Genomic DNA, 24,291 nt, shown 5'->3' with positions numbered 1-24,291 from the left:
AAGTCAGTACCTTTATTAGGAACGAAAAAAAGAAATTACTTGAGGGAAGAAGTTCGTGCAGACTGCTGCAATTGGAGTGCATAACTCTGGAGACCGGCCGTCACATCTTGCACGAGCTCGGGTACTTCCCACAGAACACCCAGGATCCACCGGAGTTTGCGCAGGTTCACCGCGAGTTCCGCGACCTGATCACGATCGCACCCATTCCGCGAAACGTACATCCGGAACACAATCGAGGCAGGCGCCTAGCTTGGGCCACTGCATTACTCTAGCGAATAAACAAGAAAGCGGACGACGTCGCTTTCATGGATGCCGCCGCCTACCGATGCAACCGAGCCTTCGCCGCGGTAGCGGTGTCATCCTCGCAACGTACTTTAAACGCCGCCACTGTACGCACACGTGACCCTGAAGTGGCGGAGCAAGTGGCCATAGCCCTGGCAATGCTCGACGATAAGCGAAAGACAATATTCAGCGACTCTAGACTGGCCATCAAAGCGTTCGAGAGAGGAGTCGTCTCCGACCAGGCGTTACGCGTCCTCCGCGGCGCTGATCCGAGCACTCTCGAGCACCCCACCGTCATCTAGTTTCCCGCCCACCTGGATCGGATCCCGGGCGCCCTTCCCAACCTCAACGACGCAGCCTACGACGCTGCGCACGCGCTTACCGACCGCGCCGTCACCCCCGGGCAACCACGTCTCGATGAGCTGGAGGCGTACAGGGACGCCCCATTAACCTACAATGAAATCATCAAACGTTTTACTTGGAACGGCGTCTCTTTCCACCCCCGCACCTTAAACTAAACAGGCCGCAGGCGCTAACGCTACGCTTATTACAGACAGATACCTATGCAAACCCCGCCACCTTACACACCATCTACCCGGACGTCTACCCAGACGATGCGTGCCCCTCGTGCGGGGTCACGGTGACACTCGCACACGTGCTCTGGGAGTGCAGAAACGCTCCGCCCGACTCTACCTCCGTCAAGTGGGAGAAGACCACACGAAGCCCGCTCCTACAAGGCCAGCAGTGGCTGTCCACCAGGCTCGCGCAGCAGCCGCCAGGTACTCCCTGTTGGTCCCTGCGTGGGCGACGCTCACTGCGCGCTGACGTGCATCCTGCAGGACTTTTATTAAACTTCTTCCCATCTGGAGAAAACTTAACGCTTTGCTTCACAGGGCGTCTAATTCTCTAATAATTCATGAAATGAAGCTATACATGGTCACATGGTTAAGCATTTAGAGCTTCCGGAAAGATTGAATCATTTTCTAACATATATTATAGAGTCAACGCAGAAAGTACAGCCAGATGTAGCTCATGCAGTGAATGAGCAAACGAAGAACACCATTCCCGGACCAACCAACAATCAAGTAATAGCTTTAACTTTCGCAGTGCTAAAGAAGAACAGCGTGCGTGACATAGACGGCATTCAAAATTTTTCCAATTAAACATGTCATCCATATTATAGCTCCACTACTCTTCCACATGTATAGCTTGTCTTTATAGACAGGCTGTTTCCCAAAACAAATGCAAACGTCCGTTGTGACAGTGTTGCATAAAAAAGGAGACAAAAATTAACTTACAAACCATCATGCTATCTTAGTAGTACCTATAGTTTCAAAGGGTTTCGAGAAAATTATTTTTTCAGAAACTCGTGAATTTTTGTATTAAATTTGGCGCAATAGCTAGATGAAAATTTGGTTTTATGAAGGGCAGGTCTACAGAGACTGCTTTAGTATCTTAGAACGACATTATTCTTAAATCTTTTTAATATGAAGAAGGACGCATTGGAGTCTTCATAGATTTTTCCCAGGCCTTTTATTATCTCTCTCATTACACTTTAATTGAAAAACTAGAAATATACCGTATTCGCGGCACCCCACTTTCACTCTTGAAATATATAACCTTCAGTACCAGTCGCAGTGCGCAAAAATTAACGATTCCTTCTCTCCTCTCTAGGTACTAACTGCTGGGATTCTACAAGGTATCGTTCTAGGGCCGTTGCTTCTTCCCTTTTACATAAATGACATTGCTAAAATGAGCGATAAACCTGAATAAATAATGTACGAAGATGACACTAGCATTTCCTTACCTTTGACGATATGTATGTCATAACTACACTTATAAATGCAACGTCAGAGTGTCTAAACGCATGGAGTTAACTAAATTCGTTTGTCATTAATGCAACAAAAACAAAAGCTTTAATTTTTCGTTCTCGGAAACAGATTTATTCTCCAGGGGACGGATACTTACAATTAGCGCGGCAATGAAATTGTAGAGATCATCAAAACTCTAGCACTATTTTTGAAGTGCAAGGGGAACGTCAAGTTAAGAATTTAATGATTAATCGTTCAACATGTGTAGGCATACTTACAAGAACGCGTTCCTTTCTTCCAGTTTCTGTTAAGATAGCACTCTATAAGAGCTTGTTTTCATCACATGTCAATTATTGTTTCTTGGTATGGGCAAGTTCAACGACAGCCAATATCATTAAGATATACAGACTTCAAAAAAAGGCGATTAGGCATATAGCTAATGTCGACCGTTATGCACACACCGATTAATTGTTTAAACGGTTTAACATTGCCCCGATTAAAAAACTTCACAAGTATTACTTAGTAGAAGGATACAAGCAATCACTGTTGAATAACTATCGCGCCTTCTTGGATATCTTTCGTCTGAAAACATATGTTATTCTACACCCCATAGGTGCCGACTACGGGGGGAGCGGAAGGGGGGTGCTGGAGACCCGCCCCCATGCCCCCCTGCATGCAGCCCCCACCGAATAGTTCCAAAGAATGGCGGGGGCGGGGGGACATCAACTGAGGTTTCTTTTGAGCTGCCTCTACCTTTCCAGCTAAAACATTACTGTGGCTGAACGCTCACTGCACCATTGTTGGCGTTGATATGTAGGGCTTTTAATTCACACTTTCGGTTGATTTCTACAAATCCTGAGAATAGGAGGACAAAAAGCGCATGAGAAGCACTAGCGGCTGTTACTTCACTCGTATTTTTTTGCAGCGTTTCTTTTTTTTAAATTGCACTATGAACAGACACAATACATTTCAATGTACACACAGAACAAAGGTTATTATACCTTTTAAAGAGAAAGAGCTAGCAAACTAACAGTAATTTTAATTGTTTGAAGAGCTAACGCCTAGGAAATGAATATGCTGCTGTATGTCCACCTCACTTCTAATTGCATTGGTGCTTTTTTGACCACAAAAAAAAAACGTGCAGACTTGAGTGACCTGTTCGGCAGTCTCTTATCAACGGCGTGTGAAAAGCACGTAAATAATATATCTGTATTGCTTCTCTTTCCAGTAGGCAATGCTAACGACTCATGAATATAATAGTTATTTGAATAATTTATAACATTACTTCGGGATGGAAACATCGTCATCTAGATGCAGAGGTCATAAATATACAGGGTGTCTCAACTACCAAGATATAAATGCATGCAAGTGCCACATAGCCGGACAGAACCAAGTTAATGTTGTTTGCGTCGCTCGGAGATACTCAGATTACTATTTTCTTGCGTTCCGCATAAGTACGTAATTAGTCCCAATTGATTATTCAACTCTGGTAGGACAAATTACAAACTCTCCCGCCTTTTCCGGTGCCTCGCAAAGCGGCGCTGGAGAGAGGACCTGCGGTTGTTGATGTAGGGAATGAACGTGGCTTACCTGTCGTACTCCTCTACATAATTAGAAGAACTCAGCGGGCCAACCGCGGCACTTCACAGTGCACTGCGAACTCAGTCGCCATGCCCGGATCAAAAAAGAACTTCCCCTGCTCGACTCGAGCGGAAAGAGAATCCGCGAAATTCACGCTATACTCTGGTGCTCAAGTCGGAGCCAACACCTTGACGGTAACGTTGTTTTGTTGCCTGTATATTGCAACATGCGAAAGAAGTTTGCTTCGTTGCACACGAGCAGGTGCGGATCTATTGCAGGATAGAAATGCGCCCATCACTGCTAATACTAGCACTTCTCTTTCACTTGCGCAAGCGTGCGAAGAGTTTCATTTCGAGGAGGGCGTTCCGAACATATGACTTTTCATCTCGTTTTAGAAGTACCGGCACTCTGACAAAGCTTCCGATAAGTCAATTCAAACCTGTCAAATGGGATATGAAATGCTCTACCGTTCGGGCTACCGCGGCGTCGTTTTCCCATCCAGTTTCATTTCCATTATTTATCATTTCTTTCATTCAACTAGCTAGTACAAGTAATTTCCCCTATGCTATCCTTGCTGTCATTGTTTGTGGGCTTCTTCAGATTGCACTAATCAATATCGCATCCATTTGTTAACCCCCTTTCCTCCCGTGTATATATATATATATATATATATATATATATATATATATATATATATATATATATATATATATATGCAGATCCCACCTACTTCTTCGAAACAAGGTAAATCAAACAAAGATTTCCTGATGCGGTTTATTAAAGCTATGCAAAGGATAGCAATGATGCGTGCAGCTTTACTTTGTTTTCAAGTACGCGCCGGGAATTCTTCACATTGCTCTTCCATCGCGGAACCTATGTATCATTTAGATGCATGCTAAACAACCGCATGTTAGCGTTTCCCTTCTGTACCACGCTTTGCAGTATATCGCACACGAGCCGACCCGACACAGAGACCCTCCACCTTGCCAACTACGTGACCCACGTACCGAGGCTTAACTGTCTCAGCAATCGGCCTACTATATCTCCGCGATCGGCCCCACTTGGCTATTATATTGTTCACAGGAACGGCACACATTGCTCGGCGAGAAATCAAAGTGGCAAACGCGCCCAAACTACTCCCGATAAATCTTCTTCTCTCTGTCGCTCTCTATTCGAGAGCAAAGCGAAGACGGCTTCTCCTAGTTAAAGTAATTGTGTACTTGAAGGCCTAGACATTCTGCAATAAGAATATTCGATTACCATTTCTTATTTTATTGAGTAATTCAGTAGACAAAGGAGCGGCTCTCCAATGCAGGGGTTGTAGTACGGATGGCTATATAAGCAGATTCGTCGTTTGTGTGCTCTATTAGAGGGAAGCTGTCAGTCAGACTTGAAGTATTCAAAAACGTCATATGCTGGTTTTCAATGCTTCCTAGAATAAATGAGATCACTCACAAAGTTAGTATTTTGAGGATATCTGGGAAATCTTAGCGATGATATGCGGGCAAACTTGTACGTCGAATAATTGGAAGCTAAATAAAACTTGCTGGTCCACCTTTCGACCTATTATGACACGGTATAAGAAATGCTTGAAATGCCTCCCCGTTGTTATCAAAGAACCAAACAGGGCAGTAGCTTCATGTTCAGAAAAAGCAGGAGCAATCCAATTGGTGACGCCTAACCGGAGGCTGGAAGTGTGTGGCACTTTTTCGTTTCGGGCCTAACGGGAGATTTGAACAAAAACGCTCGACATCCATTGTTCCAAGCGTTATAGAGGTGCATAGTACATTTCCCCAGTGCTGTAGGTAAAGTAAGGCGGGCACCTTGTTTAAGCTGGGAAATGCTATGGTTAATGCGAAGGCAATTTTCAATGTGCACTAAGAATAGCAATAACGTAAATTACATTAGTAAGCAATCCGGATCATTATGTGTTTCACTGTCGGAGCAGATTTAGTCTGTCCTGGGAGAATATATGAGCGCCACCAACAATGAATATATTATAAGCAAGGGGGAGAACATTATGTCCACCGTTATTGTGAAGGAAAATGAGTGTGGCTAAAGAAACAGCTTTTCTAAAAAAGTTGAACCCCTCAAAATTGTTGTACGGCCACCTTACGCAATGCTGACATGGTGCCGGGAGAATTATATGTCCCACCGAGCATATATATGGCGGAAAGGGAGGCGGGGCGGGTCCTTAAAGGGACAGTAAAGCGAAACAATAAATCAGTTGAGACTAATAAATCATTGTTCGAGAACACTGCAAGCAGTCATTTCAAAATAATAGTTTGATGATTAGATGAGAAACAGAAAGTCTAAGTATCGGTATTTGAATTTCGTGCCGAAACGGTGACAACGGTGCGTCAGTGTGACGTCAGGGATCCCAAATTATCTTTCCGCATTAGGGGTGCGTTGGCTGAGTAACGATTCCCGAAGCTTTCCATGTTTAACATTTGGTTCTTTAGAACACAATGTCGTCAATATGTACCGTTATATAATTAAGTACGGCCTAGAAGATGCCATCAAAACCCATGACTTCGCAGCCACTAGATGGGGGAACTTCAAGGAGGCTTCGCCACCCATCTTTCGCTCTGGCGCTTTTTCTGGTTTACCAAGCGTCTTATCGTGGTAAGAGTGGTGTTTTTGTGTCATATAAAGGTAATTTACTGACGCAGAAGGAGGGCGCTATAACGTAAAAGTATTTCAAACTTTTCTATTCCAATTCTGCTATCTGCCCTCCACGAATGGTCAACATCTTTTTTTCAACCACGCCCACTTACCTGTCTGTCACGGGACGTCACGAAAACCGCGATACCTCCCCATCTGATATGATGTGTACGCACTGATTAAGCATGATTTGACAGAAAAAAAACAGTTATTTCTGATTCGACCCTTTTTCGCCATTAGCCTTCGGCTATTGGTAAAAAGTTTTCGGGCTGCACCCACTTCACCTGCCTGTCACGCGACGTCACAAAACCACACAAACTCACCGCGTCAAAGTGACGTGTATGCGATGAAGATGCATTAATATGCCCAACAAAACTGAATTTTCTTCGGAATAGCCGCAGGCTGCCCCGTTCCGAAAGGAATAAAAGATGGCTGCCGCCGATCGCTCAGACGCTGGCTACTCGCACCTGCCGGAGAGAATCGGTGTATTTGCGTAAAACTTCTTGCGTGGCCGTGTAACGTTTTCGAGCATTTCGGCACGTTAACCACCTCATTCTGCCAACGCTTCTTTGCTGAGGGTCAGTTTTAGCGTCATTCTTAAGCTTCCGTTGCATGCTGCCGTGATTTTAGACCAGCCACCACAAGCTAAGTAAGGGAAAGCCGACCAATCGCAGACGCCGGCACCACCCTCTTCATCCGGTTATCGATTTTCAGTGCACTGGCTCTGCCGCAGTGAATCCCTCTCCACTTGAGCGTTCTCCTCGCCTCTTGTCAGCCAATCAGATACGACAAGCCGCTCAGTGTAGGCAATGCTATTCGTTTTTCAAGCAAACAAAAGTGACCTCCTATGAACAAGGAGAGCGTTTGATTGGTCTGTTCAGACAACCCTGCGGGTGACCACCCGGTGCGTGCGACAGTGGTTACGCAAATTTGACGTCAGGAGATTGGAATAGAAATATACTGGAATAGTTTTACGTTACAAGGCCCGAAATCATTTTTCTCTGTACTGTCTCTTTAGGTGTAACGTGCGGCAAACTTTCGTTTAAATTTGTGGCTTCTGTAAAAGAGTACAAAATAATTACGCAACTCTGAAACTTTTCATAATTTTATGCCTTATTCGAGGATCATAGTCGTTTTACTCGGCGTCCAGGGTGAATTGAAGGGGCAATGTTGTTCGTATTCGCTTTAAATCAGGCTTACGTTATTAGTTTTATCTGCGAAAATTTTATACTGTGTGGGCTTTCTGAAGTTTTTGCGATAAGATAATTATGCAAGCACTCTTGGGGGTTATAAGTGTGCTTTATTGAGGGCGCAATATTTAACTCACTGCCACATGGGATCTATACAGGGTGTCTCAAGTATCAGGCACCAAACTTTAACTATATGCAATCGCCACGCAGCTGGACAGAACTAAGGTACTTGGCGATACTCGGATTACCTTTTGAATTCCTGCCTAATTTAATAATTACGTGTATTCGCGGGCTTCTTTCAAGCACAGAAAAACACATTTATATAGCACGTATTCAGCAACAGGAAGCTGCTTAGAGATTATCTGATGCTGCTCTAGAATTTTCTCATTGACCTAATCGCGAAGTTGCTTAATTATTAAGATTAATTATGTAATTGAGCTGAATGCGAAGAATAGCGTCATCAAGTGACGGCAAGCGGCGGCCAACGAAATTACCATGGTTCTGTCCATCTAGGTGGCATTTGCATACGTTAAAGGGTGCCTCAACAGGTCTGGCCATTTTGAGGTGACAAGGACAGTGCATACAATGCGCGCTAAAGATCATGTCTGCTGAGTCACTATGCGCCGAGGAAAGCACTGAAATTTCAAACCGAACGCCATTTCCTCTTCTCCTTGCGGGCGCCGTGCCCCAAGCGGGAGGGTGACGTGTACCTATGTACATGTGTTTCTGGTGTGACTTCGTTGCTCATACAATCTTTGTCAAGTCCTGCATAGCGCCCTCTGTATAAGCGGTACGTTCTCGGTTCAAGCCAGACCACCGCATAAAAGCGTTCTTTAAAGCGCGCTCATGCGTTACAAAAATTGGAGGACGCTTAAGCTCCGCCTTCAGGACTGGAACGCGATAGCGTTATCGCATCCCGTTCGCACCGCCTATTCAAACGCGCTACGCCAGCCAAACGTGGCGATCGGCAGAGATAGCCGGGCCATGAAGGCGGACACGGTCATGGGGCGAGTGGCGCGCCACGTGTCGGGGCAGTGCCGTACATTGCGAGGAGGGGGTCTTCTGTGTTTGTCGCAAGATGGCTCTGCGTGTGCGCAGAGCGCAGAAGAAATTTAGCAGAAATGCACTTCGCTACTCGTGAAACTGCGACTTCTGTAAGTTACATGGTCCTAATTACCGATATACACTGTAGTATACCTTTCTACGGCACGTTTCTAAGGGAACACCGCATTCACTAGAGGCGATTTTGTCCCGTTTTGAAGGAACAAACTCGTGGCTGAGTGGTAGCGTCTCCGTCTCACACTGCGGAGACCCTGGTTCGATTCTTTTTCTGAAGTGCCTTCTGGGATTTATCGCTCAGGTCCAATGCCACCAACGCCGACGACGCCAGCTTTTCTGCGACACGAGTTCCTTAACGCTGTCGCGTTGAAACACTGCCGACCCGCTGCTGACGGCTGTATGCGGCCAATGAGCAAACGTAACGTTTACGCCCAAAAAACGCGCAGAATCGTGAGTGGGTTACAAAGCGAAAGGTGCAAGTAGTAACGAGGGAGAAGCTGTGAGGGAGAAAGGAAAGCAAAAGGCAGAAGAAGAGAGCGAATACACTAAGAAAGAAGTCGTCGCCTCTGTGCGTAGCTTTAATGGCGGAGGGGGACTAAAGACTGCGCCGGCCGCGAAAAAGCAAAAACGGTGTGTGCTGCCCGACGAGGTGATTGTTTTCGGTGGCAATTATCGTCATTTCTTTGTATCAGCGACGTCATGCGACTATGTTCGCGTTGAGAAGGGATCTGACCACGTCGATGCATGATGGTCTCGGTGATCTCAGCGATATTCAGTTCCACCAATGTTGTAAGAAGTCAGTGCAACTTCGACAACTCGTGCGAGTGCGACCACAGGGCGACAATCGGCAGCGGTAAGCCTCCATGTGCGCTGGATCCTCGGGTCCTGTGATGTGTGCTGTACAGCTGCGAAACAGTGTTGATAACGGTGCGTAGATTTTTGCTTACCATACTACTAAATGCTTAATTTCTGTCATTGCATTATTATGAGTCAGCAGATAACGAAGCTCGGAGATTGAACGTCTGAACGTGTAGTACTAATGCGGACGCGCGCATTGAAGTTTTGGCATGTGAGCTCCACTGCAGGTGGAGTTCCGTTTCGGTTCCCTCAAATATCATTATTGCTGGCGATATTTTTTGCTTTCTGCCAAGGTGTCCTTTCGTTGAAATTTCATGCGCGGATTTTCACTATGGCTTACTTGCGTTCTATCGCGGAGGAAGTAATCGCGTGTAGACTTCTAACCATGAAACCCGTTTATTCGTCCCCTTCGTGGACTGTGCGAAATTAATTTATTGCATTTCCTAGTCTAAGTTTGTCGAACAACGGCTTTATTTTGAACAGTTTTCTAGTGTGTTATGCACTTTCCTCGGTGTAATGTGTGGACTTGCGTTGGTTTCTGGCTTTCCTGTTGAATGCATCGAGTTCCCTGGAATTCAAATCCCAATTTAGCTCGAAGCTTGTTTGACGCGAAAAGAATCACTTACCTCCGACGACGCAGCAGCAGCGAACAACCGTCGGCTTACGCTAAAGCATAATTTGTCACAATATCTCTTGGAGAGGAGCAGTACACATGTTACTTGCAGATGCGGCGAAGTTCTATGGCACTGGCAAAATTATAACTACGCGATGTATCACGTCGAGCTAGAAGTTTCAAGTTTTACTGGAGACTGAAAAATTTGTGAACTTCTGTACTTTCACCGTTTCATGTCAGAAAGCAGCACTGCATTGCTAAAAAGTATGAAAGAACAAAAAAGGAAAATATCAACAAGTGTACATTTTGCTTATTTCTAGTGATTGGTACCTTGTGTTGATTTTCGGCTATGAGTCACCCACTAGCCCCAATATAGGCCTTAATAACACTTATCAGCTTTTGCTTCTTGGATTATCCAATTTCTGCAATTTGTTTTTATTCTCACGTCACTGAATTTTCTTTCTATACAGGAATAACGTGGGAGAGGTCGAAACAAATAACGACGGCACCAAAGAAAGCAGAGTTCCCGGCTCTCCAGTGCAAACGTACAGTGCACCACAGCACCGATAAGCGATAAATATGCAGATCCCCGCACTGTGGGAATCGACGTAAGCGAAGCTTTTTCGGCTGTTTGCGTTCATTTACATTATTTGGCGGTGATATATTGACGACATGCGACAGTCGTGACGGGATGTGACATGTTACCTTGCCTGCTACAGATGGCTTTGTTGTTCTTGCTCTGCTAAACGCTTTGTGTGGGTCTTCGTCTCGTCCGCACTAAGTGTATACGCTTCGTCGCCATTCTGTGGTGTAGCGTTGTAGGTGACGAAACTGCCTCCTCTCTCTCTCTCTGTATTCCCTCGCTAATATTCTCTTCGCCTCCTCCCTCTACTCTCGTTGTTGTTGCAGTTGAGCACGGAGACAAGCGCGGCAGCTCCTGCACAGCATTTGAGAGGGGTCACGCCTAGTTAGGCGTCCAGAGGGCATTATGCAGATGCGACGCGGCGTAAATCTTGACACGAGTTTCTCTGGTCATCTTTCCTTTGTGCCACGCTCCTGTTATGTACTGAGGCGATATCGCTAAGGGTCCCGTGTCACAGAAAATCTGGTGTCGACGCCACGGGCGTCGCATGGCGGATAATCATTCTGAACCACAACCGCGCAGGCCTTCCACATGACGCATACTTTGTCTTACATTCTTTACGAAGTTATTCCTCGGAATTTTTAGTGACAGCTCATAAACAAATGTGATGAAAGAAAACACCGACAACCCATGCCTTTTACGTTTTTGTGACATGGCCAAATCTCGACCACGTGCCGACGCGGCCGGCATTAGGCTGTTTTAGCAGAGCGTTTTTGACGGTCCGCTCCGCTCAGCGGGCTAGCGGAAGCGCAAGTGCGCATGCGCGACCCGTTCGGCAGTGAGCGGGCGAGCGGACGGGAGCCCCCTCTCCGCTAGAAAGCTTTCTCAGCGGAGCGCGGCGAGCGCGTCAAGCGGGTCTAGCGAAGCAAAATGGCTGCCCCCAGTGCTGCTGGCCCGTCCACGAGGTCGTTTGAATCGGGATTTGTAAAGCGCAAACCTAGAGCACACATTAGGAGACACGAAGATCTTCTTCTATTCGGGAAGTTGTGGCCATGAACCCGTTTCAGAACCATGCCATGTGTGCACGTTTGTTTATGCGGACCACGTTTTAGGTGTACTGAAAGAGCAAAAAACCTTGTCTTGGCTACAACACAGCGTAACGGCTTTGTTAATGTAAGGATTATATATATATATAAGAAATGAAAATGCAATGTATTGCGTGAAATGCCTTCAGACACTTGAGCAATTCCAAACATATTATTTTATTGCGGCAATTCTTACAACATGAATATTATGTTCATAGCGGTTTTACCTTCTGCGGCAAGGTGGCGCGTCAGGCAAGCACATGCCTTTCGGACGCAACCGGGCGCTCCGCTAAAACTGATTCTTCGTTCGGCGCTCCGCTAACTGTGAGCGGGTACGCGAGAGCGGACCGGACCGTCAAAAACGTTCTGCTAAAAGACTCTATTATTTGCGTGTGGCTCAACTACGTCCTTACGTGGCCGGCGTTAGCGGTGTGGCGGAAAGTAGGAGCCCACAGCAGGAACAGCAGCAGCAGCAGTGGCAAAAGTCGAAGGAAGAGGCAAAAAAAGCTTCGCTTTAAAAGGCAAAAAATGTGTGCTCATCAATGCGATACAGCGCACTCTAGCAACAGCCTGCATATCAAGTAGCAAGGCAAAGCAAGGGTGTTGAGCACACTCTCGACACTGGTTCTCTCTCCCAACAAGGTGCAAATAAGTGCAGTCGAGTTTGGTTTTCTGGCCACAACACTATGAGGGCAGTCACAGAAGAGATCTTGGATCGTTGTCTCATAACATCAGAAGTTTATTACGGTTAACATAGAGACCTGTTTAGTGCAAGATCACTGCTATATTGGCCTTGAACAACTATTGAGCAATACATAGCACCTAACAGGGCCAAGGTGAAACAGTTTCTGGAATTGTCTAACATTGAGAGGAATTTATTTTTCTTTTCAGGTACGATCATTGACTAAAGGTCCAGGAGTCACCGGGACAAATAATTCTGAACGTATACGAAGAATATCTGACGTACTTGTGATGACAAAGGAATCAAGTCGATATGAAATACATATTTGAAAAGGCCTCTTTTTTCTCTTATTGGCAACGTATATATAAAGAACTTCACTTGCATCTCCCAGCATTCACCCAAATACTGCGACATGCATACGGAACGTGCTCTATAGAGAAGCCCCCCCCAAAAAACATTAAGTTGCTTGGCTCCCACAACAGTTCTTCAAATAAAAATCGCACATTTTCTTGCAGCACTGTTGTTCATGCATGTTGTGGACAGGTATGTTTTCCTTAGCTGCGAGCACTTCACTTTCTAAGTTCCTCATTAGTAACCTATCTATAAATAATGTTACCTTACGCTAAGTATGGAACGTGTTTGTGTTCTGTTGCCGATATTGTACTTTTCTGCTATTTTGCATAATTGTGGTTCTAAACAAAACTTTTTTTTTTGAAGAACGAGAAAGCAACGAACTGGCAGGTCCAACTTTTGATGGTCACAACCGCAGTTCATGCGTCACGCTCGTTTCACATTTTAAAAGCTGCAGCTTCGAACAGTGCCTATCTGCTTTTGTATTTCCTGTTACAGTGTATCTTTTACTTTTTACTACGAGTGCTTGGTATATAAGCCGTCGTTCGACACGCCGTTGTTGCTCAGTGGCTATGGTGTTGGGTTGCTGAGCACGAGGTCATGGGATCGAATCCCGGCCACAGCGGCCGCATTTCGACGGGGGCGAAATGCGAAAACACCCGCGTACTTAGATTTAGGTGCATGTTAAAGATCCCCAGGTGGTCGAAATTTCTGGAGTCCTCCGCTAAGGCGTGTCTCATAATCAGAAAGTGGGTTTGGCAAGTTAAACGCTATAATTTCAAAGCCCTCGTTTTGTGTTAAGAACCTACAGTGAAATTATGCTGTGAACTTTGTTGTAATATAGATAAAGCATCTCCTTTGAAAAATATGTTCTGCGTTAAAGTCTGCATGAACGTGTCTGCATGATTGTACAACACGCTTTCGGATAGCGTACAGAGATCAAATTGACGTGCCGATAAAGCACACTTCAGATGGTAAGAGAAAAACTTCCTTTTAATAAACGTATGTATGGGTACAGTTAATATAACAAAGGCAGAAGCACTCAACTATTGCATACGGCACCTAAATTGTGATGAAATGTTTCCTTCGAGAAATTGCATATGCAAGCGTGCGTCCATTTGACCTGCTTGCAACCATTGCCTGGCACACGGTACTTTGCATGACAGCGCAATAGCGTCGTGACCACTTAATATAGCGTGTCCACTTTAATAGAGCTGGCGTTATATATATTTATATATATATATATATATATATATATATATATATATATATATATATATATATATACATACATATATATATATATATGTATATATATATATATATATATATATATATATATATATATATATATATATATATATATATATATATATATATATATATATATATATATGAAAGTAGATTGTACATGAGTATGGATCGTCTTCCGCACGGAGAATTGTTTGCATTCCGGACAGCAGAAAGTGTGCGTTGCAGTGGCGTTGGTAGTACAAATGTAGCAAAAGACAATAGGCAAATCGATTTTAGTCCAGCTTAATTCTGCGTTGGAGTCGCCGACTTGAAAGGCTAGGAATGAAGCCGTGGTCAGCTTCGATACGCAGGCAAAATCCTGCCTCCTCAAACATTTACAAACAGCTGAATCGTTATTGAAGCGAAAGCTTTACTGCACGCAAACTTGCGATTTGGCCGTGGCAGTGCTCCGAGGAGGCACATGACGTCACACCGCGTTCCTCGTCATACCACGCTCCTCGTCGTTGCGTTCGCCTTCGCTCGCTTCGCCGGCTGCGTCGCATGCCCGATAACGTGTCGGAGGATTTCAAAAAGGAGAGCTCGCCTGCGCCGCAATTACAGTTGAGGCGGCAGTATGGACTGCGACTTTTCTGTTAAGCAGGAGGAGGCCTGGAATCGATACCGGAACGCGATGAAGAGGAATCGAATCGCCCAGGAAACAGACAAACAGCGCGCCCAACGAGTGGCCAAACGCTGCATCATAGCTAGACAACTAGACTAACCTGGGCTTGCAATCAAGACTAACCAAGGCTAACCATGCTACGCCTTAGCTTTGGCTACGTATATCCTGGCATAACCGAGCTAAGCCATTGCCATATTTTACGAAAGTTGCCGCGGTAACCAGGTGGCTCTAGCACTTCGGCCTCGCATGTCGCATTCCGACGGAAATGCAAAAACGCTTCTGTCACCCTTTGGGTAGGCGTTAATTAACCCCAGGTGGTCAGAGTTAATCTGGAGCTCTCCATTACTGCGTCTCTCGTAATCCGCAGCAGCATCGGGATGTTATTATCCGCAATGTAAATCCTTTGACCATACCTTGATTTCTTTCCTCCTTTGCTTTTTTAACATCGAGAGCACTGCAGGTATGACCATAGTAGCTACGATGCCATGTGCCTGGCACGTAAATAGGTGAAGACAAGAAAGCGTGTGCAAAGCCGTGAAGCTTCCGATAGTTGCAATACAGTTACATTAGGCTCACGAACGGAGATAGTGACGCGCCTTGCTGTTTCTAAATAAACACTGAATCAATAACTACAACGGAGTGGCAGAAAAGGGATGGTTCGGGAGCATTTTTCTCGTATTTACAAAAGCTATATCTGTTAGTCTTACGGATGGGGCATCCCTGTTGTTGCCAGCGGAAGTGAATAGAATATTCATCAGTTCAACAAAATTACAGACGTGCCGGCAAAATCCCGCCCCCTTATTCGAAGTCGAATAATAGTGCAGCCGTTTTACCGTCGAGGAAGCGAAACTTTGAAGCAAGCACAGTTACCTTGGTTTGCAGAAGTGCATGCTGGCGGCGGATCATATTGTGAGTGAATTTTGTGAACGAGGTTGAAACTTTCTTAGACAAAGCGAAGTCCCCTGTTAAACAGCGACTGCAGCGAACTTTTCGCAACATAGCGAATTGGGACGAAGCATTGATGAACAACATTCGCCTGGCAAAGCAGATTGTTTTCGCGCAGCTCCCACGCTCGGTTATCTTACCCCTTTTAGCCTTTCCGCCGCACAAGACATCTGTTGAAAGCGGTAATCGTATACTGCTACTTATTTAAATACACCTTTACTAGCACCTACACCATAAGCATCCGCAACCGTTACGCGAAGTATGTATACCACACACGATCGCCGACAGTTATCAAGCGACATAAAACCGCAGCCTGGGAAGCACACACGTGTGTACAAATAGCTATACGATTCCTTCGTGGCAGCGGAGGGATGTGGTGTAGTGGTTGTAGTGTTCGGTGGTCACGTGGTGTACCCGGGTTCGATTCCCAATGTCTCCATTTATCTGCAATGTGTGGCTCGATGTTTTGTGTGATGAGTGTTACCAATTTTCTTTAATGTGGCTCTTAACTATATGTACAAAACATCGTGAAAAACGGCTCTGGGTGGCACCTGTCCATAAAAAAATTACTTCCTTTCGGTAGCAATTATATGGACACTCCAGCCGCATTTTCGTCGTCGACGTTGTCATGAAGTTCCGTATGAGGGAAACCGTGTGAGGCTGAGCCGGTGAACGGGGCTCAATCTCGCATGCGCGAGCGAGGAACGCGGCCCGAATGCGTGCCCTCTTCTTTGGCGCGCGAGGCAGTGGGCAGCGCCAAGGTCCCCTTCAGTTACGGCCCTAACCAATGGGCGACGCAGAAGCAAAATGGCGGCGCACATGATTGTTTGCGTTGTCATGGCAACAGCAGCCGCGTGGCACCTCCTCTTTCAAACGTTTTTCTTTCCTTTGTGTTTTTACTATACCGACCCGCTCCACTCCCTTTCCCTCTTCCCCCCATGCCGCGCGCACCGCTCCCTTTTTTGTTTTTACCCGTAAGCGGTGCGTTTTTTTTTTATAGATGAGAAAACCATGGCCAGGCGGCGCTACTGCGCCTCTCATGACAGCGCCCCAATGTGGAAACTCCAAGCAGCGCGGTCGCGTCGTGGCGTAGTCTCCGCTTCGTTTACGTTGTGGCGTCCGCGCTTTTCTACGCTGCTCGTTCTCACGGCGCTCCGTTTTCGACGGCGGCAGATCGCCTGCTTGCGCAACAGCGATGCAAAGATTGCCGTGCGGTTTCAAGAAGGTTGCCGACGCCGACAGCTTTTTTTGGTGGCGGCAACCTCACGATAGTGGAGCGTCTGCTTCCGGACGTGTACGGCGTTGAACAAATTGTGGACGGTGATGTGAGAGTGAAAGCCAAGTGCGTGTCACAGGTGTCCGACAAGATCGTAGACGACGTCGAGTTAGAGGTACGCACCATGTTCAGAAATTTAGCCACTTTTATTTCAATCACAACATAAGTCACATTGGCAGCAGGAACTTCTGTTGTCATACTACTCGATCACTGCAGGTCCATTGGGGTGCTTCTTGACGGTTCCGTCACTTCACAAAGGCATGTTCTGGAGTCTGTTTCACACGTGTCTTGCTGCTGCTCAAGAGCTGCGTCGCTGCAGTACGAGAGCACATGTTCCGGTGGTGCTGACTGCTGAGAAGACTGTTGTGATTGCCATTGGTCTGTTTGGCGCCGCTTCCATCTGCATCGCATATAAATGAAACAGTATGTGTGCCTATTTGTTGTGGGGATTAAATTACTCCCAATAATATGTTTGCAAAGGTAACGTTCCTGTGATTGCGTGCATATATTATTCTACAAGAGTGGTACCACTACAAGTTATGATACTTGCACACTTAGATACTTAGAAAGCATGGGCAAACTACAAACATAACGCGCACGTCTCGAGCGGCTGCTTTCCAATCTGCCGCTTCCCGACGCACGCGACTACCGCGGCTTGCATTAAATACGGTCTGCTACCACACAAAAGTAGCGCGCGGCCCCTTTCGTTACCTGCACAACTAGTAATTTAAGTTGCAGCGTTTGGAAAAGGGAAATTTTTCTCTTGAGCTCGTCCATGCCGATCGCGAGGGAAGGCACAGTGCAATCAAATAAATTCGGGGGTTCTAAGTGCCAAAACCATGCCAAAACCATGCCAAAGCCACGAAATCATTATGAGGCCCGCTGTAATGGGAAGTCTCAGGAATAATTTTAACCTCTGGGGGTTCTTTAACGTGCACAAAAATCAAAGCACACGGTAACAAGGGTGTTCTTGTATTTCGCCCCTTTCGAAATGCGGCCGCCGTGGCTGGGAATCGAGTACGCATCGTAGAGCTTAGCGGCGCAACACGCATGGATTTACCGCTAACAAACGGCGGATGCCACCACAATTCATCAACGCGACACGACTAAACAAACGGCCGTGCACTAAAAACAGGCATATGACTATTCCGCTTTCCAGATATTTCACGCGAATGCGAAAGTATGAGACTTACTTGACTCGGCCGCGCACTGCAGTTATCCATGCTTGTCGTCTGTCCTCGTACAACTTCCCAGGAAATCTGTAGAACTTCACGGGCGGCGTAGGACCTTTCGTGTTTTCGAGGCTGCTGTGGCAATCGACAACACATCAGTATTGCGTGCCACCTTTCCTGGCTGATGAGGTCGCACACGGCATCGCAAAAACCATGCGCACGAGCGCTCCCTCCGTACAGAACACGGGCGCGCGCCAGTGCAGCGACGACCCTAGAAACTTCCATCGGTCCGCTAGGGGAGCATTCGGTGCTGGTGCCGCGCGGGCAAACTTTAGGTTGCTTAGTCTATAGCGCGCTTGCAACGGCGCGCCAGGCGCCAGATCGCAAGCAATGCGCGCGCTACGCCGCGCATTGGCATTGCTTGCGAGCTGGCGCGTTGTGCGCCGTGGGCTATGCGTTGGCACGCGCGCAGTCTTGCCCATACTTGTACCAGCATGTGCCGGGACATAAAAAAATTCCACTTCCAACACAACAGATGTTAAGTCTCGCATTATTGACTTAGTTTCCGAAAGCAGATTTTTCTTACAACGTGGTGTGATACACGCTCAAAAAATGAGAAAAAGAGAAAGGTGCATGACATATACAAGAGTACTAAAGACAAAAGTTCCCAGATGGTGAAATAACAAAAGAAAGCGCTAGAAAACGCGAAGGCCGTTTCATGTACACACATAAAAAACAAGATTTTTATATAACGACCTCAAGACCTAAATGTAGACGAGCTCCTGATATGTGCACTAAGATATTGCACAAGATTGGATGACGTGTATGACATAGTCATGACAATTATAAAAAGGGAAAACTCACTGGTATTGGCAAAAACAATGACACGCAAAATACCTGAAAGATAGAATAAAATGCTAACATTGTTTGATTGAGAGCCATATCAAAAGAAAGCTTACTTATAAATCTGCACGAAAGTATATGAAATGCGTGACATGTTCATTACTGCTGAACAAATTGAAAAAAGCATGGCAGAAAAAAATAACATTGTACTAAAAACTGAAACACACATTATCACATTATTTTGCACTTGGCCACAACTTGAGTAACGGTGGCAAGGGGAACAGAAGGTAGTCGGCTTTTGCAGCACCACATAGAAAACATTCGCAGAAAGGCTTATTCCTCAATCAAAGACCAGGTAAAACAAGCCAACGCGACTTTTCTTTCTACCCGAATGCAATGCTTAGCAATAAAATTACATCACTTAAGGCACTAAGTCGTACCTACTGGGCTCTCCTTACTATACAAATAAGCACGAACTTCAAAAATCTACGTGTAGGACACTTGCAATGCTCATGCTTTCCATAAAAAAAAAGAAGCGTATCATGCCTACACATGAAGGTTGTTCGCGCGATTTTCCCATCGGGGGTTACTGAGATAATACACAAACACTAAAGGTAATTTTTCAGCTGTTAGTAGGTTTGTAGAACGTGATACACAGAAAGAGCACTGAGGACGGTTTGGAAAGTTGGGCAAGTTACTGAAGTTGCTGAATGAGACTTGGCAGAGAAAAAAATTACCGACGATTACGTTACATCCTAATGCGAAATTTGAGCGCAGCAAATAAGCTGTTTCACCTTTTCGATAGATTGAGGCAAAGAAATCGAGCAACACATGTATGCGCTATCACAGAATTTTTTTTTATTTTTCACACGTATTCCTTTAACAAAGACTCCACTAACAGTTCTTGACAGTCATGAAGGAAGCTTTGTGGTCGGAGAAATAGACTGATATATGTTTGACTTGGTACACCAATGCTTGATTCTCAAAGACGAGATCTATACAAGTGCCTCGCGACGTTGTCACAGCCGTGGGACGCGTTACGAGCGAGAGGAACGGGATGTTCTCCGGCATAAGTGTTAGGAAATTGCTGTTTGTCTTTATGTCAACATTAAAGTCCCCCACTACTAACATCGGTGTGGATCGATGGACGGTTAATGCGAGTTGCAGGAAGTGCACGACGTCTTTCGTGAGTGCGGTAGCGGACTCACGAAAGCGGTATCAGTCGGTCGCTGCTAGCGCTGGGGGGATGAAAGGGGGGCGGAGCTGGTTATGAGGCCGACGATAACGCCGACGACGACGCGAAACCCAGGAACGGACGCCAAAGAGCCATTTGTGTAGCCAGCCCTCCTCCACAGTCTCTCCTCCTCCCTTCCATCATCCTCCCTCGCCCGGAGAGCCGACAGCGCGCATGCGCGGCGGCGGAGCAGATTCGTCGGCGAGCTACGACGCGAAACCCAGGAACGGACGCCAAAGAGCCATTTGTGTAGCCAGCCCTCCTCCACAGTCTCTCCTCCTCCCTTCCATCATCCTCCCTCGCCCGGAGAGCCGACAGCGCGCATGCGCGGCGGCGGAGCAGCAGATTCGTCGGCGAGCTGGTTACGAGGCCGACGACGTCGACGACGACGACGACGACGACGCGAAACCCAGGAACGGACGCCAAAGAGCTGCGCTCTAAAACACAAGTCACAGACCAGGTGACAATGAGGAGGAACATCTATTTGTCAGCTTTCTCTACCGGGAAGAGGCCAGTGTAGCACAATCAAGGCGCAACGACGTCCGGAGCCTCATGGAGCACACAAATTGACAGTGCTGTCCTCGTGTACATGCACCTTCTGATGTCCTTGGGTCGGAGCGCTCACCTGTTGTCTTTAGGCACCAGGAACAACCTTGCAGGACTTGTTTTTGAGGTATTTGTGCACCACTGCACGATGCACGAGCGGTACGAGTCGTGAAACGGGTGAAACATCGCAGAACACAAGCACACAGCTACCGAGGACCACAGAACTGGTGAAACTAGCCACGTCGCCACTAGCCACGCCGGGCCGGCGGGGACGGCACGGCGGCGCCGGCGTGTAGACCATCGAAGGCGAGGGAATTGCGAGGGCGTTACGAGAGAGTGCGTGGGGAGAGGAGTTGAGCGGGGGGAAGGGCTTGGCCAGCTGGATCGGCGCGCGTGCGCGCGAAGATCTACGAGGCCATGCAAGGGAAACGGATTTTTGCGTTCGCCGATTACAGAGATGGCGCCAATTTCCTGTGCCACCGAAACCGGGGAGTGTGCCCCCCCCCCCCCCTGACGGCGAAGCACCTGCTCATATACCCTCTCCACCCCCGGCAAGCGCACTGATTAGTTCTCTCTCTGCCCCCCCCCCTAGACTTTACCCCCCCCCTTCTCCGGCGCGCCCTCTGCTGGTCCACTCCCATCCCGACTGGGCCCGTTCTTTAGTGTTCCTGTAGATGCTTCCGCAGGGAGCAGAGTTGCGCGTAGCTTTTCCGGCGCCCCTCGCACCGGTATTCACCGAGAACTATTACTTAGCGCAAAATTACGTCAAATGTTCAACTGCGCCGCTGCGAAGCCAACTTTATGGGCGCGATGCCCACTCGTCGTTTCCGTCAGTGCCATCGACAGTGCAATCATCGGACCATCGAGCATGCGTTGCATTCATCGGCTCCGGGCTGTACACTCATAAGCAAAATTACACCCTTTTGCCACACAATAATAATCGTAATCTGTCTTGTCCGCATTTCCTTTCATTAACGCGGCAAGTCCGGTACTTCCCAGTAACGAACAGCATGAGCGTTATCGGCATGACAGCATTTCCTACAGGAAAGTAGCGGGCAGCGTTTTCAAGAAAGGAAACGCAAGCATCGCAGATGAAGATTATTGTTGTGTGGCAGATATACTCCCCAAAGGGTGTACCTTTGCCTAAGAGCGTAAGTACGTTACTCGACGATATTAAGTCAAGGGCCTTGGAGAAGTGATGCGAAACACATCATATTGGCACTCGTATTCTAGTATGACGGGGTGCAGCCCATCAAACTACACAAACCACACGGAAGGTGGCAATGCTTTTTACGCGGTGCCGTGCGGACTGGCAGACGTGCGCCGGCGACTAGTACGGCTACTAGGTATCAGCCAAGACCGGCCGGCTCCCAAAGGGAGCAGAATATACTAGATGCGTTCGCCTTGTTTACAGAGATGAGTTTGCCTTGTTTACACTAAAGCAACATTTATCTGGAGTAACACCCCTCTTAACAAACACAGACAACTTAAGACCTATCTCGCTCACATCGTGTGTGGGCAAACTGATAGAAACGACGGTGCGTGATAGACTCTCAGAATATTTGGTACACCGTAACACTTTCTCGGACACGATCTTCGGCTTTCGCCCCCACAAGTCAGCGCCGGACATCCTGCTCCAATTTAACAGAGATGTAATACAGCCTATCGAGCACCCTCATAATGATAAGGTTATCTTTGCCTTGGACTTGAAGTGTGCTTTCGATAATGTTAAACACAGCGTCATACTGAGTCACCTCAGTGAGACACACTGCGGCCGCAACACTTTCAATTACATAAAAGATTTCTTGACAGATCGGGCTGCACTGATCCGTTTTCAAGACACCAAACATGGACCCTATCATATGGGCACGCGGGGCACGCCACAATTCGCAGTGTTGTCCCCACTGCTCTTCAATTTAGCTATGCTACACCTTCCGGCACTGTTGAATGATATTGAAGGCATACGGCCTGCGCTGTATGCTGATAATATCACGATCTCGACCACCGAAGGCAACTTAGGACACATGGGGGAGAGCCTGCAAGCACCAGCACGGGTAGTGGATCATTGCGCGGAGCTCTGCGGCCTCCAATGTGCACCAGCAAAGTCAGAATTCGTTCACTTTAGGGCTTCCCCTAAGGATAATACAAACATCCACTTATACCTCGGCAGTGGCCGCATCCACGATTCTAAGGAGATTAGAATTCTGGGACTCTTCGTACACCACCAGCGAAAGGTCGACACAACACTTGAAAAACTCTGCAAGATTGGAGAGCAGGTGGGTCGAATCATTCGCCGGGTCTCCAATGAGGCAGGAGGGTTACGAAGCAAGGATGCGGTGCGGCTCGCTCACGCTTTCGTAACTACCCGCATCCTGTATTCAGTACCCTACCTCCACTTGCGGAAGCACGATGAAGACAGGGTAGAGGTTATCCTCCACAAAACGATGAAAGGGGCTCTTGATCTCCCGGTATCCACTTCCAACGGACGACTTCTCGATCTTGGAATGGTCAACACCTTCCAGAAGCTCAAAGAAGCTCATCCGACAAATCAATGCACAAGGTTAGCCCAAACACGATCGGACCAACTACTTCTGGTTCGACTACACATCCAACACGATTTTCACATGCAAGAAACAGTCAGAGTGCCAGAGCTATGGAGACGCGCCATCAGAGTTCGACCTCTTCCAACCAAGATGGATAGAGAAGACCATATTGGACGCTGCCAAGCTAGGGCGGAAGGTTTGGAGCGTCACTATGGCAACAAACATGGAGATTACTATGTAGATGTCGCTGGGCAAAGCCACGGGGGATGGTATACAGCAGCAGTCATACATCAGGGAACACAGGTGGATGGGCTCACTTTTCGTGCACCAGGTACAACACAAGCAGAGGAGGTAGCGACCGCCCTAGCTGCCTCGGACACTAATTCTAGATATATCATTACGGATTCGCATGGCGCGTGCCGTAATTACGAGGCTGGTTAGGTCACCCTATTGGCCGAGCGAATACTGTGCAACTGCAGCAAGGATGTTGATCCCACCCCCCGCTGTATAGTTTGTACTCCTGGCCATCAGGGCCTTCAAGGGAATGAAGCTGCTGGTGCGGCAGCCCGAGCACTCACTTACCGGGCGTCTCCTTTAGCCCCTTAGGTCCTGGAACAAGAAGGCGGAATCCTCTTAACTTTCAAAGACATTTCTACCTATTATAAGGAGAGCCATCGTCGGTACCCAGCCCCAGCTAACGGACTGGAAAAAGCGAACGAACGCGTTCTACTTCGCTTATCCACCAACACGATGCTGTGCCCGGCAGTAATTAAACATTTTGATTCTGCGATCACTGGCAGTGCCAACACTGTGGCGAGGTGGCTGACACTTATCACATGTTGTGGGCCTACCAGCAAAATTCGGCTCTAACCCCCCATTCCAACCCTACCCGAGAGGACTGGGAGGCGGCCCTGCTTGGTTGCTCAGACCTCCATGCCCAAAAGGCCTTGGTCAAGAGGGCCAGGCTGGCGGCTTCGACCAATGAGGTCCCTGACTAGGGACTCCACCTATTATGTAGGGCTCCTGCGTGAGTCCACACCTCTCGTTCTTAATAAATG

The 24,291-nt window shown here is 47.2% G+C and overlaps 1 protein-coding gene across 1 annotated transcript in view; it reads right to left on the bottom strand.

The window, feature by feature from the left end:
* LOC135910989 (cuticle protein 19.8-like) overlaps positions 1-23,230 on the bottom strand; it is a 28,412-nt gene extending 5,182 nt beyond the window's left edge. Inside the window, exon 1 of the mRNA XM_070533305.1 lies at positions 23,081-23,230. Within this exon, the coding sequence (XP_070389406.1) occupies positions 23,081-23,230 (150 nt within the window). The remainder of the gene's footprint in view (positions 1-23,080) is intronic.
* Positions 23,231-24,291: the final 1,061 nt, after the last annotated feature.

This window comes from Dermacentor albipictus, chromosome 2 (genome assembly GCF_038994185.2).
Source record: "Dermacentor albipictus isolate Rhodes 1998 colony chromosome 2, USDA_Dalb.pri_finalv2, whole genome shotgun sequence".
Classification (NCBI taxonomy): domain Eukaryota; kingdom Metazoa; phylum Arthropoda; class Arachnida; order Ixodida; family Ixodidae; genus Dermacentor; species Dermacentor albipictus.
The sequence above is the reverse complement of the archived record's forward strand: the minus strand, read 5'-3'. Positions and strand labels throughout refer to the sequence as shown.